Below are 21,519 nucleotides of genomic sequence, written 5' to 3'. Positions count from 1 at the left end.
GATACATGAGCAGTAAAAAACATGGCGGTGAGTGGTGTGTTAAATAGCTTCCTTCACTCCAGTTTATTACTCCAAAATTAGTGACAGTTAGCGGAGTTAGACCTCGAACAGCTTTGCGCCAAGTTCAATAATCAAACAACCAATCATTATACTTTTTACCAGCTCTACTTTGTTTATGTTCCAAATGTGGTAACTGATATTCTTCGAATAATTTCCCAGTTTCCCAATAATTGATTACCATTCTTTGTTCAACGTTTCCCTCCTCATATTTAAAAAGTTAAACATTTTTGTTTCGCCTTATTATTGAGTAAGAACTATTTGTGTGTTTTTTTCAATTTCGCGCAAAGCTACTCTAGGGCTATCTGCGTTATCCGTCCCTAATTTAGCAGTGCAAGACTAGAGGGAAGGCAGCTAGTCATCATCACCCACCGCCAACTCTAGGGCTACTCTTTTATCAACGAATAGTAGGATTGACGGTCACATAATGATGCCCTCACGGCTGAAAGAGCGAGCATGTTTGGTGTGACGGAGATTCGAACACGCGACCCTCAGATTACAAGTCGAACGCCTTAACCCACCTGGCCATGCCGGGCCTTGGGCAAGAAATCAAACGTAGTAACAGCCTGGTTTAAAGTATTTCCTGGTTTCTGTGCGATTCTAAATACGAAACCATTGAAACGTGATCTACTAATAATTTCTGATATACGGTATTACACATGTACTTGGAGAATCCTTTGTCCTGTGGTTCTGGCTTTCCTGTTTTTGGACAAATTATTCTGTAGAACTGCTACCAGAATGTGTACATAATATTTGTTTCCTACAGTTACAAGGGAATCCAAAGATGACATGAGGAAATACACTCAGCAGATAACAAGAAAAACAGAACAAATGTATCTATTTCCCTTTCGGCCTACAGGTTTTCCTTGACCATATTATCTATTTATGTCTGAAATCAAATGTTTTGTAACTCTACCTTTCCAGCGTGCCCTAAGAAGATCAGCCTTTTATTTTCTTTGAAAGACATTTATCCAAAACTTAGAAACCCATCTTTATCTAAATAAACACAGTGTTTACCGTGATGAGTTAATACGTGTTTTTTTAAAGCCTTAATTTATTATTTATAAGCAGCTCTCGAGTTTTTGAAATGGATGTATCAGCATAATTGAACGTCGAGATGAGAGTAAGTCGATAGAAAACAGAAACTTATATGTTAAGTATGTATAACATGTTTTACACGTTATTTGAACATCCATTATAAATGGATGCCATTATCAACCTCTCTAGATGCAAAGCTATTATTTAAGAACAGCTAGCTTCACTGATGTTTCGTGAAGCAGAACAGAGACTCTGAGACGACAGTAAATAAGTGAATGAATGAATGAATATATAACCCAAATCCGAGATGTGTATTATGATATTTTAAGATAAGAAAAATAAATGTGATTGTCCCGTTGCCAATCCTTGTCATTTTTCACTAACTTAGACCGGCAATCGACATGTGTTTCTTTGGTTATTTTGAAGTTACAAATCTCGTAACAAAAATCTCGGGTTTGGTTTTCTGACTGACTTCTCTCATCGTATGTAGTTCTGGTATCATCGTAGTTCGGGTGCCGAGCAATTTTTATGTCGGGGGTTCTAATCTCCGTTCCATCCTTTCAGCTGTGGGAGCATTATAATATGACGGTCAATCCCATTATTTGTTGGTAAAAAATTAATCCAAGAGCTGGCGGTGGGTGGTGATAACTACCTGCTTTCTGCCACTGTTAAATTTAGGACGGCTAGCTCATATAGCTCTCCTGTAGATGTGCGCGAAATTCAAAACAAACCAACTGAACGCTTGTCCACAACTGATATAATTTATATTATTTGAACTACATGCTTATATATATATGCATGATTACACATCTACTACGTTATTATTTGGTTTAGTTGGAAATTTTTAACAGTTAAATAGGCTTAATAACTGTTTAACTGTAGACAGCTCATCTTTTCTGTTGTTGTTGTTGCTATGCAGTTAATATTTCAAACTGTTACCGGACCAACATTCTGTACTTGTTAAAGTCTCAAGTAATTTAGCTGAAACATTGTGTAAAAAGACAAAGTTATATATCGTGTAGATTTTCCAGCTGAGTTTCCGTACATGTTATTATAATAATACTCCATTTGTGTCTTTGAATTTCATGCGTAAATGTGAAAGTGCGCCACTTCATTTAGACTTAGAGTGATGCAAATATACCATAGTAGACATTTTGTAAAAAACTTATTAACAACTTAACAAAGTTATCTAAAAAGGTCTAACCTTGGGTTCATTGGATACGTTATAAGTTTATTTATTCATTGTATCAAGTGCAAAAAAGTTTAGCCCTAGCTAAATAAAACTATAAAAGTGTATACAAGTTACAATGTTAATTTATCTTCTTATCGAACATAGGCCGTACGTAATAAAAGCTTAACTAATGTTAGGCCTAAGGCAAGCGGACTTTAAGATTTCGGTTTCTTGAAGAAGAATTTTTTTATATTATTCCAGAAATCTTGTATTTAAATACGTATTGGTGCAAATGTTTTGCAGGTCTCTCTTAGTCATTTAATATCTGCGTTATGAGCTTAAAGGCATTCTTTTTATTTCAGTTTGTTTTGAGCAAAACGATCTTTTAAACTTAACACTAAAAGCTTGAAAAAGACATTTCTAAATTCACTTTTATAGATGAAGTTCAGCAAAACTACCCAAGAAAGAAGTGATTTGTTACTCATTGTATTAGACAACTAAACTTGAGAGTTCTATAGTTTTAATTCTGAAGTAACAAGTTATATGGTTTGGTTAAATGCTACGATTTAAACATAGTCACCTGGGAAAACAATGGAAACCAGTAGGCCTAACGCTTCTAATGGAGATCACACAGACAACAAACTATTATTATTATGTTACACACACACCTCTTAAATTTTCCATCTCGGATATCAAATTAGAAAATTCGTTCTATATATATTGATATTGTTTCAAATGATATTTTTATGTCTTTTCGTTTAGTCAAGCAGACGAGTTCTAATATTGTGTGGGTGGCTTCATGAGCAATAAAAATGAAGGATAGACCTTAAATTATAGTTTAACACACCTTTGGCTTGAAATTAGTGATGACTTAACTTAGTTAAAAGGAGTGAAAAGAAATTTGCTGTTTAAGTAGGGTTTTTTTCATAAATATTAGGTCTATTGTTTATAGCCTTTGTATTTGTTATTATTATTTTTTCTTCACAAATATATGGAGAAAACATAATACATTAAAAACGCCAATACTATTATAAAAGAAATAAATTGGAAGTTATCATTACAAGCCCATTACATAACAACTGTCCTGTAGTCATTTTGTGGCTCTTACGTTATTCAGTTATAAATAATAATGAAGTATCTTAAATAATTAAAAACTAAATACTGTTCTCTGCCATAGAACACCCTGATCACGGAGTTGATGTTACCATGAGAGATTAGGGACAGTCTATCGACACAGTTTCACCTTAACTGTAAACTCACTGATCAAAATAAACATTACTGGCGATAAAATGGACAAACTCATGTGTCCAGAGATCATAGAAGACACTTTCGAAATGGTCAAACTTTCCGAGAAACCAGTTCCATCAGAGAATCGTTTGTCACCGTGTCATGCCACACTTTCATTTCCAATTTGCGGTAAGTCGTGGTTCGTTTGTAGAACTTGAAAACCATTTTTGTTTGTGTTTTTAGTTTGTGCATCTGCTAATATTAACGCATTTATTCTTCTACGTTTTATTTGTAGCTTGTTATTTTTTATATTTTATCATATTTTCATCATAATAGAGCCGTAAAAATATTTCATCGAGTAAAAGGCATTTAATAACCGAAATGCTTATTAGGCTAGTGAAAATGGGAATTATACGGTTTTGATTCAAAAATATTAAACTGTGTTTTTTATTAAATATATTAAGGTTCAGGTATATTATTATTGACGTCGTATTTAATTCCAACAAATATTCAGGTTATCAAAAACTTTGCATTGGCCTAATTCAAGAAAACTAAGTTTGTCAGTAATTACTCTGAAAATATCATTATGTGCTCGTTTCTTTAACATGTTTGGCGATGACCCAGTAAGATCATATTTGTTAAGTTCTATGGATAGATGCGTTTAACCCTTAGTAACATCCTGCACTCTCTCTACCGTGAGGAATAAACCTCGAATTTCTACATTATAAGTTCGAAAACGTACAGGTGGTTTGCCAGGGAGTCAGCATTTAACTTAATAAACCATCAATGAGAGTTTCTACACTAGAGAACATTCATCCATATGTTTTTTTACTCAAATACTCAGTAATTAGGTAATACAAGAAACCGCAAAAGAAGTTATAATTTGTGTTAGTTTTTGTAAATTATTTCGTATCTCGAACGAAGACAGTCCCGATTAATTACGTGAAATCAAACTGGATAATGGGCATTGAGGAGCTAAAACCAGTTACGTAATGCATTTATTTGTTAGTATAGTCTGTTTCGTTTTTTACTAGGATTCGAACGTTGACGCACAAAACAAAAGCGATGAAGGACATGATAATTAACGCATCGTAAACACTTTTTTATTATGAAAGCCATCGTAACAAAAAAAAAACACTACGGTAATGAACTGTTTTCTAAGAATTCACGTCTGTATATAGGAATGTAAAATAATTTTGAAAATTAAAAAAAAACAAATCAATTTTCCTCACCCATTATCCTAATCAGGCTTTACTTGATTCGGAAGGAAGAATTGTAGACGGCTGTTTATTTCATTTTGTTCCAGATTTAATTCACTCCAACTGTATAAGCTAAGTACTTCATACAGTCACGATTTTATTTTTCTAGATTAAGTTCCAGTAACAATTTTTATCTTCACAGACTAAGTGCCTGTAGATAATATTATCTTCAAATGTTAAATATCTGTGACTTATTTTATCTTCATAGACTATGTAACTGTGTATTTTTATCTTTACAGACTGTGTAGCAGTGCGTGCTATTTATTACCTTAACAGACTGTGTAACACTGCGTGATATTTATTACCTTAACAGACTGTGTAACACTGCGTGATATTACCTTTACAGACTATATAACACTGCGTGATATTACCTTTACATACTGTGTAAGAATGCCAGATTTTATATTTACAAAGTGAGGACCTCACGCGGTGAAAAGATTCAACAGTTTTATACGTAACCTGACTGGAAAACCCAAACCTTGAAGAGTTCGTGGAATAATCAAGACTTTCAACAACTAACTTTCGTGCACTTCAGGTTTCAAAATGATTCACAGAAGCCACAGTGCACCCAACTACTTTTATAGATAACTCAAGTGTATACTATAAAATATAAACAATCAAGTTAGGACACAAGCCCGTCGCACATGAGATGTGTGCCACGTTTGGTTCAGCTGGCTTGTGAGTGGAACTGGATCGAACTTTGCAAACATGTGGTCTATAGAAGGGTCAAGCACTCGGCTGACCTCTCTCTCCTTCCTTCTCAAGTTGCTTCTTTGCATCGATTCTTTGTTAATACACCCCGTGCTTTTAACTGTACTCGCGATATGTTAATTTATTTACAATTGTCTATTAATATTTCAACTGAAGTACTCTTCACTACCATGTTCACTTACTGGGTGCTGTTATTTCACCTCTTGTAACATAACAGTCTTGTGCTAATTCTACATTTCACATTTTGCACATGTGTGTACACGATTATTCCTATGTTAACATAAACAGTCTTTAAAAGTAAGTTTAAAACTGTATCATACGATTAGTTTGTCTGGTGGTACATGTCTTTCTAAGACACCTGTTAATAACATTTAAGGTTCTTAGGACGAGGATCGTCACCTGTGATGCATCTGTCTGATTTGTTTAACATTTTGTTTTTTGATCATACTTTTCAGAAAGTATTCCACAAAATTTGTTAAGAGTTTCTTTGTAAATAGGGGGATAGTTGAGTAAGAATGTTGTGTTTGTTGACCTTGCAACTCTAAGTCTTTGTTAGTACATAATGTTGTGCTTGTTGACCTTACAACTCTAAGTCTTTGTTAGTACATAATGTTGTGTTTATTGACGTTACAACTCTAAGTCTTTGTTAGTACATAATGTTGTGCTTGTTGACCTTGCAACTCTAAGTCTTTGTTAGTACATAATGTTGTGTTTGTTGACCTTGCAACTCTAAGTCTTTGTTAGTACATAATGTTGTGCTTGTTGACCTTGCAACTCTAAGTCTTTGTTAGTACATAATGTTGTGCTTGTTGACCTTGCAACTCTAAGTCTTTGTTAGACCATAGTGTTGTGTTTATTGACGTTACAACTCTAAGTCTTTGTTAGTACATAATGTTGTGTTTGTTGACCTTGCAACTCTAAGTCTTTGTTAGTACATAATGTTGTGTTTATTGTCGTTACAACTCTAAGTCTTTGTTAGTACATAATGTTGTGCTTGTTGACCTTGCAACTCTAAGTCTTTGTTAGTACATAATGTTGTGTTTATTGACGTTACAACTCTAAGTCTTTGTTAGTACATAATGTTGTGTTTGTTGACCTTGCAACTCTAAGTCTTTGTTAGTACATAATGTTGTGTTTATTGACGTTACAACTCTAAGTCTTTGTTAGTACATAATGTTGTGCTTGTTGACCTTGCAACTCTAAGTCTTTGTTAGTACATAATGTTGTGTTTATTGACGTTACAACTCTAAGTCTTTGTTAGTACATAATGTTGTGCTTGTTGACCTTGCAACTCTAAGTCTTTGTTAGTACATAATGTTGTGTTTATTGACGTTACAACTCTAAGTCTTTGTTAGTACATAATGTTGTGCTTGTTGACCTTGCAACTCTAAGTCTTTGTTAGACCATAATGTTGTGTTTGTTGACGTTACAACTCTAAGTCTTTGTTAGTACATAATGTTGTGCTTGTTGACCTTGCAACTCTAAGTCTTTGTTAGTACATAATGTTGTGCTTGTTGACCTTGCAACTCTAAGTCTTTGTTAGTACATAATGTTGTGTTTATTGACGTTACAACTCTAAGTCTTTGTTAGTACATAATGTTGTGCTTGTTGACCTTGCAACTCTAAGTCTTTGTTAGACCATAATTTTGTGTTTGTTGACGTTACAACTCTATGTCTTTGTTAGTACATAATGTTGTGCTTGTTGACGTTACAACTCTAAGTCTTTGTTAGTACATAATGTTGTGCTTGTTGACCTTGCAACTCTAAGTCTTTGTTAGACCATAATGTTGTGTTTGTTGACGTTACAACTCTAAGTCTTTGTTAGTACATAATGTTGTGCTTGTTGACCTTGCAACTCTAAGCCTTTGTTAGACCATAATGTTGTGTTTGTTGACGTTACAACTCTAAGTCTTTGTTAGTACATAATGTTGTGCTTGTTGACCTTGCAACTCTAAGCCTTTTTAGACCATAATGTTGTGTTTGTTGACCTTGCAACTCTAAGCCTTTGTTAGACCATAATTTTGTGTTTGTTGACGTTACAACTCTAAGTCTTTGTTAGTACATAATCTTGTGCTTGTTGACCTTGCAACTCTAAGCCTTTGCTAGACCATAATGTTGTGCTTGTTGACCTTGCAACTCTAAGCCTTTGTTAGACCATAATGTTGTGTTTGTTGACGTTACAACTCTAAGTCTTTGTTAGTACATAATGTTGTGTTTGTTGACGTTACAACTCTAAGTCTTTGTTAGTACATAATGTTGTGCTTGTTGACCTTGTACTTAAAAAATACACAGTACAAAAGCTCGCTAGACTTGGGAAAATAATGTAAAAAATGTTTAAATAGACATATACAAGAAGAACAAACTACATATGTTTTAAAGATTTTTAGCATGTTTTATGTTGAAACCCATTCATTGTTTAACCGGTCAGATTCCCCAAATAGCACGATCTTTTTGTGTTGGTTATGTTTATACATTAATATCATTTTAAATAATAGATAAACCACAAGAAGAGTTTTGTGTAATCATAGGTGTGGCTTAAGCCTGCTTGTTCTTATAGTGTTTGTGTGTTTTCTTATAGCAAAGCTATCTGCTGAGCACACGGAGGAGAATCGAACCTTTGATTTTAGCGTTGTAAATCCGCAAACTTACCGCTGTACCAGCGGGGGGTGGGTCTGTTTTTATAGACTTAGAGATAAGCGTTTAGTGTGAATTATTTCATTTAACAGAGGTTGTAAGTTGAACTTTGGTGTTATTGGACTTTGGGAACCTTTTTAGAATGCAACATTGCGAACTCTGGGCAGAAACAAAAGTTTGTATCCCTTAGCAACATTGTGTTTACACGCATGACAAATAGTATAGGACTAACTACCCTTTCCTGTGGTACCTGTTTTGGGAGTGAAGTATCACTCTTTACCATTGACTCCAATGTTCCTGTCGTTCAGAAAGTTAGATAACCAGAGAACAGTTGCACCCGGTTTCTTATTACATTGTGGAAAGGTTTCTAAACACCGAAAACGTTCGTGACTGCACAGTTCACTCTTTTTTTTTTTTTTTTTGAAGCTCTTTATGATCTTGTGTTTTGTTTATTTTCTGTTGTACGTAGTACAAGTTTTGTTTATCATAGTTTGCTGACAACGTTTCACCAGGTTTAACTGACTTCATCAGATGAAATACAAGAACGTTTCGAACAAGATAAATAAAACTTTTACTTTGTATTATTGACAAAAGTGTGCAGATTTTATATTGTTCTTTCTAGCACGTAATAAAGTATTTTTTCTGTGAGGTTACCTGTTGTTTGTCATGACATTCGGAAACTATATTGGATTCCCATGTGTTTCTGAATAAAACAACAATTTACTGTTTATTAGTTTTTATATCAGTTTTCCATCTGAGGGGACTGTACTTTCCTGGATTATTTGCCGATTTTTTTCCACCCTCTGGAATATTGCCGGTTTCCAAGCAGCTGGTATTTACCATTATTTCAATGAAATATTTTGAATAAGTGTTAAAGGTTTGTACAGTTTCGGAAACCTTTTTTTTGTCTGTTTGTTCACTATGTTTTGTGCATTGCCAGGTGGTTAAGGCACTCGACTCATAATCGTGAGTTCAAATCCCTGTCACACCAAACATGCTCGTCCTATCAGCCGTTAGGACGTTATAATGTGACGGTCAATCCCACCATTCGTTGGTAAAAGAGTAGCCCCAGAGTTGGCGGTGGGTGGTGATGACTTGCTGCCTTCCCTCTAGTTTTACACTGCAAAATTAGGGACGGCTAACGCAGATAACCCTCGTGTAGCTTTGTGTGAAATTCAAAACAAACAAAACGGAAAAAATATCTAAGGACTGAAAAAACTTTGGAAAGAATTTCCACCGAAAGATACTAATATATATATATATACACACATTCTAATACTAATATATATATATATATACACACATTCTAATACTAATATATATATATATACATTCTAATACTAATATATATATATACATTCTAATACTAATATATATATACATTCTAATACTAATATATATATACATTCTAATACTAATATATATATACATTCTAATACTAATATATATATACATTCTAATACTAATATATATATATATACATTCTAATACTAATATATATATATACATTCTAATACTAATATATATATATACATTCTAATACTAATATATATATATATACATTCTAATACTAATATATATATACATTCTAATACTAATAATATATATATACTTCTAATACTAATATATATATACATTCTAATACTCAATATATATATATACATTCTAATACTAATATATATATACATTTCTAATACTAATATATATATATATACATTCTAATACCAATATATATATATATGCGTTCTAATACTCAATATATATATACGTTCTAATACTAATATATATATGCGTTCTAATACTAATATATATATATACATTCTAATACTAATATATATATATATACATTCTAATACTAATATATATATACATTCTAATACTCAATATATATATATATGCGTTCTAATACCAATATATATATATACGTTCTAATACTAATATATATATATACCATTTCTAATACCAATCTATATATACATTCTAATACTAATATATACGTTTATTATACCATATATATATACGTTCTCTACTTCTACCAATATATATATATACATTCTAATACTAATATATATATATACGTTCTAATACTAATATATATATATATATATTCTAATACCAATATATATATATACATTCTAATACCAATATATATATATATACATTCTAATACCAATATATATATACGTTTCTAATACTAATATATATATGCATTCTAATACTCAATATATATATATACGTTTCTAATACTAATATATATATACATTCTAATATATATATACATTTCTAATACTAATATATACATTATAATATATATATATATACATTTCTAATACTAATATATATATGCATTCTAATACTATATATACATTCTAATACTGTATATATATATATACGTTCTAATACCAATATATATATATATACATTCTAATACTAATATATATATATACATTCTAATACTAATATATATATATACATTCTAATACTAATATATATATATACATTCTAATACTAATATATATATATATACATTCTAATACTAATATATATATACATTCTAATACTAATATATATATATACATTCTAATACTAATATATATATATACATTTTAATACTAATATATATATACATTCTAATACTAATATATACATTCTAATACTAATATATATATATATATACATTCTAATACTAATATATACATTCTAATACTAATATATATATATATATACATTCTAATACTAATATATATATATATATATATATATACATTCGTTCTTCACTCCTTTAAAGTTTACGTACTTTTTAATTGTTTATTAAAGTTCTTGTGTTGTTGCCTGTTTCTTGTTTTACATTTTTATTATTATTTTTAAACTTCTTACCTTTGTACTTTCAGGAACATCTTGAGCACAGATAATCTACTGTGCAGTTTTGTGCTTGTTGTTGTTGTTGTTTTGAATTAAGCACAAAGCTGCTCAATGGGCTATCTGTGTTCTGCCCACCACGGGTATCGAAACCCGGTTTTTAGCGTTATAAGTCCGCAGGCAAACCGCTGAGCCACTGGGGGGCAGTTTTGTGCTTAATTAAATAAACACAACTTATTTTATTAATAAAGTTATTTTAATTTGGTGAGTTTCCACTAGTACTTTGCATTATATTGTGCTTTTTGTTATTTCCTCGCCTACGCAATTATTTTATTATTTGAACCGAGAAAAACAACAAAAACACTGAAATGTTTTAACGTGTGTTAAATTGTAAAAAGTTGAAATAAAAATTTATCCAAAGAATTATTCTTACAATTCAGAAGTTTAAGCCTGATTTTAGTCTGAATTTGTTTCTTATGAGCTGCTTTGATAAAACTCATCCTTTCATAATGTTCAAATGTATCAGATTAAACGAGTTCACTGAAAACAGTTAATAATTATCCGTTTTCTTCCTTACTTCAATGTCTAATAAACCACTGGGAAGAAAAGCTAATATTATATATATATCAAAAGATATCATCACATGGATTAAAATATTCCTATGCTCAGAGAGGTGGCAAGTCGATTAGCATGTGCACGAGATTTACATTCGGTAATGAAGATATATTGTCATGGCTCTGATGAAAAGATTAGGTTTTTGTAACAACGAAACGTTTCGCGCGTTTCAACTTTATACGTCGATGCAGTGGGCTGCTTATTTAGTGTCAATAAACCACATATTATACACTCTTCTAAGATTGATTAAGATTCATTGAAGTAACCGACGCTTCCTTTCAAACTACCACTGTTTTGTAAACAAATCGGCACATACTGAAGCCTATTAATATATTATTGAAACTAAATGAAGAGAGAAGCTTGAGTTAATGAAATAACATCTCCATCAATAGAATTTGAGACTTGCTTCCTGAATGACATCACTGGAAAATAAATATACTTTAACTAAAACGGTTTCCACAATTTCACCAAAACTGCTCCGGTGTATTTCTTCAAAATATTTCTGATTTTATAAAGGCTGTTTTTAATGTTAGTTTATCAACATTTTAATAATTTTTGCATTACGGAATAACTTGGGTGGCGTATTCTTCAGTACCAACTTAAGGTTAGTTATAATAATTATACTCTACAACTTGTAGAGTGTGGTTTTCAGTACCAACCACAAGGCTAATTATAGTAATTGTACTACGTTACAAATAACGAAAAATTAACGTAAAACAAATAAACTTGCTCTTAAAAGTAACTCGATAAGCGCAATAGCAAACACAGATACAAACACTTCACGAAAACACGGTGATTTAACTTTATATTCTGAAAACAACAATAATATCAAAATTCTTCAAACTAGTGAGCACAGGTTGGCTCTGTTGTAGAGATCGGTATTCGGAGTTGGGGAGGCGGGTTTAAATCCATCCTATGCCACAAAATATTCCCTGTATTAGGGCATTTGACTCGCAATCATCGTGGGGGCGTTATGTTTGTTTGTTTGTTTTGAATTTCGTGCAAAGCTACACGAAGGCTATCTGCACTTGCCGTCCCTAATTTAGCAGTCTAAGACTAGAGGGAAGGCAGATAGTCATCACCGCCTACCGCCAACTCTTGGGGTACTCTTTTACCAACAAATAGTGGGATTGACCGTCACATAATAACGCCCTCACGGCTGAAAGGGGGAGCATGTTTGATGTGACAGGGATTCGAACCCTCGACCCTCGGATTCGAATGGAGTGCCTTAACCACCTGGCCATGCCGGGCCCCTTAGACATTTCTAGGTGTTTTAGGCCTGTTTTATTAATTAAACAGTTACTAACGTTATCATTAAAGAACACTCCTCCCTCTTGCAATCATTTAAGTTACAATATTAATTATATATAGCCACAATAATTTTAGGAGTTAAAATGTGTTTCTCTGTACCATTAAGTTAGATTTCACAGTTGGGTCTCTATTTTCTAAACGATACTGGACCTAAGTTGTTGTTTTTTTCAGCCAGTTAACTGAGAAACTCTCTACAACTTAGTAAAATTTTAGTAAAACTTCATAATTCTATGTTCTGACCACTGTCATACGCTTCAAATTGAAGTCAAATGGCTCATACTCTGGAATATTTCATTATTTATAGACACTTAATAGGTATCAGTGTTCTGTATTTGTTCGTATCCTTGTTAGTGATAGTGTTTATCTTTGCATACACTTACTGTTGACTATATTTTGTATCTTGGAAATAGGACTGAACAAAGGTACTAACCGTCAAAGAGGTTCTGTCTTTATGAAGCACTGTTGTAAGTTATTGTGTGTTAGAGAGAGTTTTCGCATGATTTAATAATGTTGTATGACGCTTAGACGTTTTCTAAGTGTTTAGATTTGGTGTTTGAAGAAAGTAGGTACCATATAATAACACCATAATTAATCAGTAAGGTATTAAGTGAGTCACTTGGTGAATAGTTTCAGTGCTATATAATTTTGAGTTTGAATGGTGGCGTTTTCTCCTGGATGGCGTGGGGGAAGTCCCTCCATTAGAAAACTATAGCTTTAATAAGAGCTATTAAAATTAAATTTCAAGATTTAATCTTAGTACTTCTTAAACTCTCCCTACATTGTGATGCCCACTAATGCAAACATCGGGTGGGAACTGTGGGAAGAGTAGTCATACTACGTAAAGAAACATGACCAATTAGAAGAGTGCTCGAGAGAGGTCATACTACGTAAAGAAACATGTCCAATTAGAAGAGTGCTCGAGGATGAGATTAATGACATATTGAAACATCATCAGTCCGCCACGAAGCTGTGCAAAGAAAATCTGACGTAAATTCGACTTTTTTATGTAAACAAAAAGAATAAATAGACATTTCTTAAAGGCACAAAAATACAAAAAATACAAAATTTATTTTGTATTTAAAACTCATAACCCCTAGTCTGATACACCTTGTTCTGCTTCCAAGCTTGGTTCTTTTACACCCTCTGTCTCTCCCCTCCCAGCCCAAATAAAAAGGCCTAGAAACGCTACTTTGTGGATACGAAAGAAAGTGTAAAAAGTGATTGTTATGTTTTATTTGTGAGTTAAACCTAACACTTGGTTATTGGTTAGTTTACGAAAACTTGTAAGTTGTAAATGTTTTAGTTGAAGAAATGTTATCTTTATCAAATAATCAAAGAGAACCCAGCCAGCAATAAACAAACAGTAAAACAAAATAGTAGTTATAAACAAATTCTTCACCGGGTGGCTGTTTGTTTGTAATTAACTACAAAGCTACACAAAGAAATATTTATGCTCTGCCCATCGCGGGTGTTGAAACCCAGTTTGTAGCGTTGTAACAGTAGGAGGCCTAGCTAATGGGTGTATGTGTGTGTTTTCTTATAGCAAAGCCACATCGGGCTATCTGCTGAGTCCACCGAGGGGAATCGAACCCTTGATTTTAGCGTTGCAAATTCCCGGACTTACCGCTGTTTCAGCGGGGGACCCTAGCTTATGGAACTGAGTATCTACACAAACAACACATTACGTGTAGCAGTGACTGGGCTCTGAAGTGATTTGTTTCCAATCTTTTTAAAATACAATCACATAAATAGAAAACTGTTTTAAGCTGGCACTTAAATTGTTTGTTTTGCATACATTCATGTCACAGTACCAAGACAATACCATTTAAAATTACACGCAAAGGAGGAGGGGTGTATTTTGCACGTAAAAGCTTTACGATGCGATGAAGCCCTTTTCAACGAAAACTTTGCTGCAGGCCTATTTTCAAAATGCACAGTCGTCAGATAGAGTATGCCCGAACATCATCAGTGAGCAACGCAGTGATGAAGTTGTAAAATATTTTTTTAATATAACATGTTTAATCTTGTAAATACTTTCATGTTTATTAAATTTTAAGCCTTAATTCATTTTTTTCAAGGAAAACATTAAATACAAGTTACTTCGTTAGCAAGATCGGAAAACTATAGATATATAATGTTATATAAAAAAGTGTTGTTGTGAAAATCCGGAACGAATTTCAATTTGTTTTGTTTATGCAGGTAAGCACTGATGAAGCCAGCATTCCTTGTTTTATTAATCACTCATAGGTCGTTAAGTTTCTGTACAGAATAAATTAAATATAAAGCTCACACTTTACTAGCTATCGATATTCTAGCTAGTTGAAAACCTTAGTGTCTGAGTCGAGACGTCAGTATTGCTTTCTATACATTCGCCTCATTTTGTTATTGGAAAATGGAAACTATGACGTGTTACATTATGGGTTCTTGATGTGAGTTGTTGTTGTTTGTAATTAAACACAAAGCTACACAAAGGGCTACCTGTACTCTGCCCACCACGGGTATCGAAACCCGGTTATTATTGTTGTAAGTCCACAGACATACCTCTATGCCACTCGGGGTGAAACAGTAACTTGTGATTAAAAAGTTTTGATTTTTTTATGCAAGAACAAAATGGTTAATTGTTTTTTGTTTTTCTCAATAAGCCGTCAGAAGTATTGGTTCTTAGTTACACTGCTTTTCAATAAGCCGTCAAAAGAATTGGTTCTTAGTTACACTGCTTTCAATAAGCCGTCAAAAGAATTGGTTCTTAGTTACACTGCTTTTCAATAAGCCGTCAAAAGAATTGGTTCTTAGTTACACTGCTTTTCAATAAGCCGTCAAAAGTATTGGTTCTTAGTTACACTGCTTTTCAATAAGCCGTCAGAAGTATTGGTTCTTAGTTACACTGCTTTTCAATAAGCCGTCAAAAGAATTGGTTCTTAGTTACACTGCTTTTCAATAAGCCGTCAAAAGAATTGGTTCTTAGTTACACTGCTTTTCAATAAGCCGTCAAAAGAATTGGTTCTTAGTTACACTGCTTTTCAATAAGCCGTCATAAGAAGTGGTTCTTAGTTACACTGCTTTTCAATAAGCCGTCAAAAGAATTGGTTCTTAGTTACACTGCTTTTCAATAAGCCGTCATAAGAAGTGGTTCTTAGTTACACTGCTTTTCAATAAGCCGTCAAAAGAATTGTTTCTTAGTTACACTGCTTTTCAATAAGCCATCATAAGTATTGGTTCTTAGTTACACTGCTTTTTAATAAGCCGTCAAAAGAATTGGTTCTTAGTTACACTGCTTTTCAATAAACCGTCAGAAGAATTGGTTCTTAGTTACACTGCTTTTCAATAAGCCGTCAGAAGTATTGGTTCTTAGTTACACTGCTTTTCAATAAGCCGTCAAAAGAATTGTTTCTTAGTTACACTGCTTTTCAATAAGCCTATCATAAGTATTGGTTCTTAGTTACACTGCTTTTTAATAAGCCGTCAAAAGAATTGGTTCTTAGTTACACTGCTTTTCAATAAGCCGTCAAAAGAATTGGTTCTTAGTTACACTGCTTTTCAATAAACCGTCAGAAGAATTGGTTCTTAGTTACACTGCTTTTCAATAAGCCGTCAGAAGTATTGGTTCTTAGTTACACTGCTTTTCAATAAGCCGTCAAAAGAATTGTTTCTTAGTTACACTGCTTTTCAATAAGCTATCATAAGTATTGGTTCTTAGTTACACTGCTTTTTAATAAGCCGTCAAAAGAATTGGTTCTTAGTTACACTGCTTTTCAATAAGCCGTCAGAAGTATTGGTTCTTAGTTACACTGCTTTTCAATAAGCCGTCAAAAGAATTGGTTCTTAGTTACACTGCTTTTCAATAAGCCGTCAGAAGAATTGGTTCTTAGTTACACTGCTTTTTAATAAGCCGTCAAAAGAATTGGTTCTTAGTTACACTGTTTTTCAATAAGCCGTCAAAAGAATTGGCCATCATAAGTATTGGTTCTTCGTTACACTGCTTTTCAATAAGCCGTCAGAAGTATTGGTTCTTAGTTACACTGCTTTTCAATAAGCCGTCAGAAGTATTGGTTCTTAGTTACACTGCTTTTCAATAAGCCGTCAAAAGAATTGGTTCTTAGTTACACTGCTTTTCAATAAGCCGTCAGAAGAATTGGTTCTTAGTTACACTGCTTTTCAATAAGCCGTCAGAAGAATTGGTTCTTAGTTACACTGCTTTTCAATAAGCCGTCAAAAGAATTGGTTCTTAGTTACACTGCTTTTCAATAAACCGTCAGAAGAATTGGTTCTTAGTTACACTGCTTTTCAATAAGCCGTCAGAAGTATTGGTTCTTAGTTACACTGCTTTTCAATAAGCTATCATAAGTATTGGTTCTTAGTTACACTGTTTTTCAATAAGCCGTCAAAAGAATTGGCCATCATAAGTATTGGTTTTAGTTACACTGCTTTTCAATAAGCCGTCAAAAGAATTGGTTCTTAGTTACACTGCTTTTCAATAAGCCGTCAGAAGAATTGGTTCTTAGTTACACTGCTTTTTAATAAGCCGTCAAAAGAATTGGTTCTTAGTTACACTGTTTTTCAATAAGCCGTCAAAAGAATTGGCCATCATAAGTATTGGTTCTTAGTTACACTGCTTTTCAATAAGCCGTCAGAAGTATTGGTTCTTAGTTACACTGCTTTTTAATAAGCCGTCAAAAGAATTGGTTCTTAGTTACACTGCTTTTCAATAAACCGTCAGAAGAATTGGTTCTTAGTTACACTGCTTTTCAATAAGCCGTCAGAAGTATTGGTTCTTAGTTACACTGCTTTTCAATAAGCCGTCAAAAGAATTGTTTCTTAGTTACACTGCTTTTCAATAAGCTATCATAAGTATTGGTTCTTAGTTACACTGCTTTTTAATAAGCCGTCAAAAGAATTGGTTCTTAGTTACACTGCTTTTCAATAAGCCGTCAAAAGAATTGTTTCTTAGTTACACTGCTTTTCAATAAACCGTCAGAAGAATTGGTTCTTAGTTACACTGCTTTTCAATAAGCCGTCAGAAGTATTGGTTCTTAGTTACACTGCTTTTTAATAAGCCGTCAAAAGAATTGGTTCTTAGTTACACTGCTTTTCAATAAGCCGTCAGAAGTATTGGTTCTTAGTTACACTGCTTTTCAATAAGCCGTCAAAAGAATTGGTTCTTAGTTACACTGCTTTTCAATAAGCCGTCAGAAGAATTGGTTCTTAGTTACACTGCTTTTTAATAAGCCGTCAAAAGAATTGGTTCTTAGTTACACTGTTTTTCAATAAGCCGTCAAAAGAATTGGCCATCATAAGTATTGGTTCTTCGTTACACTGCTTTTCAATAAGCCGTCAGAAGTATTGGTTCTTAGTTACACTGCTTTTCAATAAGCCGTCAGAAGTATTGGTTCTTAGTTACACTGCTTTTCAATAAGCCGTCAAAAGAATTGGTTCTTAGTTACACTGCTTTTCAATAAACCGTCAGAAGAATTGGTTCTTAGTTACACTGCTTTTCAATAAGCCGTCAGAAGTATTGGTTCTTAGTTACACTGCTTTTTAATAAGCCGTCAAAAGAATTGGTTCTTAGTTACACTGCTTTTCAATAAACCGTCAGAAGAATTGGTTCTTAGTTACACTGCTTTTCAATAAGCCGTCAGAAGTATTGGTTCTTAGTTACACTGCTTTTCAATAAGCCGTCATAAGAATTGGTTCTTAGTTACACTGTTTTTCAATAAGCCGTCAAAAGAATTGGCCATCATAAGTATTGGTTCTTAGTTACACTGCTTTTCAATAAGCCGTCAAAAGAATTGGTTCTTAGTTACACTGCTTTTCAATAAGCCGTCAGAAGAATTGGTTCTTAGTTACACTGCTTTTTAATAAGCCGTCAAAAGAATTGGTTCTTAGTTACACTGTTTTTCAATAAGCCGTCAAAAGAATTGGCCATCATAAGTATTGGTTCTTAGTTACACTGCTTTTCAATAAGCCGTCAGAAGTATTGGTTCTTAGTTACACTGCTTTTTAATAAGCCGTCAAAAGAATTGGTTCTTAGTTACACGGCTTTTCAATAAGCCGTCAGAAGAATTGGTTCTTAGTTACATTGCTTTTCAATAAGCCGTCAGAAGTATTGGTTCCTAGTTACACTGTTTTTCAATAATCCGTCAGAAGTATTGGTTCTTAGTTACACTGCTTTTCAATAAGCCATCAGAAGTATTGGTTCTTAGTTACACTGCTTTTTAATAAGCCGTCAAAAGAATTGGTTCTTAGTTACACTGCTTTTTACTAAGCCGTCAAAAGAATTGGTTCTTAGTTACACTGCTTTTCAATAAGCCGTCAGAAGTATTGGTTCTTAGTTACACTGCTTTTTAATAAGCCGTCAGAAGTATTGGTTCTTAGTTACACTGCTTTTCAATATACCGTCAAAAGAATTGGTTCTTAGTTACACTGTTTTTCAATAAGCCGTCAAAAGAATTGGTTCTTAGTTACACTGCTTTTCAATACGCCATCATAAGTATTGGTTCTTAGTTACACTGCTTTTCAATAAGCCATCATAAGTATTGGTTCTTAGTTACACTGCTTTTCAATAAGCCATCATAAGCATTGGTTTTTAGTTACACTGCTTAACAATAAGCCATCATAAGTACTGGTTCTTAGTTACACTGCTTTTCAATAAGCCGTCAGAAGAATTGGTTCTTAGTTACACTGCTTTTCAATAAGCCGTCAGAAGAATTGGTTCTTAGTTACACTGCATTTCAATAAGCCGTCAGAAGAATTGGTTCTTAGTTACACTGCATTTCAATCAATAAGCCGTCAGAATTATTGGTTCTTAGTTACATTATTTTGCAGAATTAAATTTTAAAATTAAAATAATAGAGATCAAATAGGTTTTCGTGAATCTACAACAAGCTAGTGTTGTAGTATATAAGTATTGTAGTGTTGTAAAACATGTCTAGTATACGTTATTACATAGTAATTTACACTTGCTATACAAGTAAAATATGTAAAATGTGGGTTCCAACGCTTCTCGCTTTTGTATATACTTGGAACAAAATGTTTTCTAAACGTTTTCGAAAGTCCCAGACAGCAAGGGCATACAAGGGTTAAACAACCGGCTGAATTTTTCTAGAAACATTAAGGCTGTAGTTATATTTATTTATTGTTGTTTCAACTATTCGATTCCTGTATAGTTTATGATGTTTTAAATGTGCAAAGATTTGAAGTAATGCCTTGAATTATAAAAATATTTTTAATGATCCTAATCATTAGTATCAACTGAAGCTTCGAAGGAAACCGATTCTAAAATAAAAATTGACCTGACATAGCAGACGCAGAAAAGACAGAATAAATCTCACGGTGTATACTTAGTCGAAGCGTGAACGTTGAATATTCAGCGTGAATTACGGAACTCGCATTAGTCTATCGCATCTCATGTGTTTCACTTCATATAATCTCTAATATGATTCAATTTCGTCAAAGGTTTCTTTTCAGACTTCTTTACTGGTTTAGAAAGACTGAATTAAAATGAATGTTTGTGACTGCTTGGAAGAGAAAGATATTTTAAATTATTCTCAGCAGGACCATTAAGTAATATTCAAGATTTTGTGGAGACAACAGTGGTGCTCAGAAAGGAAAAGAGTGAACTAGGAATCAGTGTAGCAGGTGGAAGCGACACATACTTGGTGAGTATTATATCTTAACTACATCAGGTTGGTGACTGATAAAATCACACGTATAAATAATAAACAGATATGTTGGTGACTGATAAAATCACACGTATAAATAATAAACAGATACGTTGGTGACTGATAAAATCGCACGTATAAATAATAAACAGATATGTTGGTGACTGATAAAATCACACGTATAAATAATAAACAGATATGTTGGTGACTGATAAAATCACACGTATAAATAATAAACAGATATCTTGGTGACTGATAAAATCACACATATAAATAATAAACAGATATGTTGGTGACTGATAAAATCGCACGTATAAATAATAAACAGATATGTTGGTGACTGACAAAATCACAGTATAAATAATAAGCAGATATGTTGGTGACTGATAAAATCACACGTATAAATAATAAACAGATATGTTGGTGACTGATAAAATCACACGTATAAATAATAAACAGATATGTTGGTGACTGATAAAATCGCACGTATAAATAATAAACAGATATGTTGGTGACTGATAAAATCACACGTATAAATAATAAACAGATATGTTGGTGACTGACAAAATCGCACGTATAAATAATAAACAGATATGTTGGTGACTGATAAAATCACACGTATAAATAATAAACAGATATTTTGGTGACTGATAAAATCGCACGTATAAATAATAAACAGATATGTTGGTGACTGACAAAATCACACGTATAAATAATAAACAGATATGTTGGTGACTGATAAAATCACACATATAAATAATAAACAGATTTGTTGGTGACTGATAAAATCACACGTATAAATAATAAACAGATATGTTGGTGACTGATAAAATCACACGTATAAATAATAAACAGATATGTTGGTGACTGATAAAATCGCACGTATAAATAATAAACAGATATGTTGGTGACTGATAAAATCACACGTATAAATAATAAACAGATATGTTGGTGACTGATAAAATCACACGTATAAATA

The 21,519-nt window shown here is 32.8% G+C and overlaps 1 protein-coding gene across 2 annotated transcripts in view; it reads left to right on the top strand.

Annotated features, from left to right (window-relative positions):
* The window catches only part of LOC143248232 (inaD-like protein), a 225,622-nt gene that overhangs the window by 13,956 nt on the left and 190,147 nt on the right, over positions 1-21,519 (top strand). For both annotated transcript variants that reach the window (XM_076496657.1, XM_076496655.1), the window contains exons 2-3: positions 3,444-3,682; positions 20,434-20,537. In XM_076496657.1, the coding sequence (XP_076352772.1) occupies positions 3,556-3,682; positions 20,434-20,537 (231 nt within the window). In that variant the 5' untranslated portion in view covers positions 3,444-3,555. The remainder of the gene's footprint in view (positions 1-3,443; positions 3,683-20,433; positions 20,538-21,519) is intronic.

This window comes from Tachypleus tridentatus, chromosome 4, assembly GCF_004210375.1.
Source record: "Tachypleus tridentatus isolate NWPU-2018 chromosome 4, ASM421037v1, whole genome shotgun sequence".
Taxonomy (NCBI): Eukaryota; Metazoa; Arthropoda; class Merostomata; order Xiphosura; family Limulidae; genus Tachypleus; species Tachypleus tridentatus.
The sequence above is the reverse complement of the archived record's forward strand: the minus strand, read 5'-3'. Positions and strand labels throughout refer to the sequence as shown.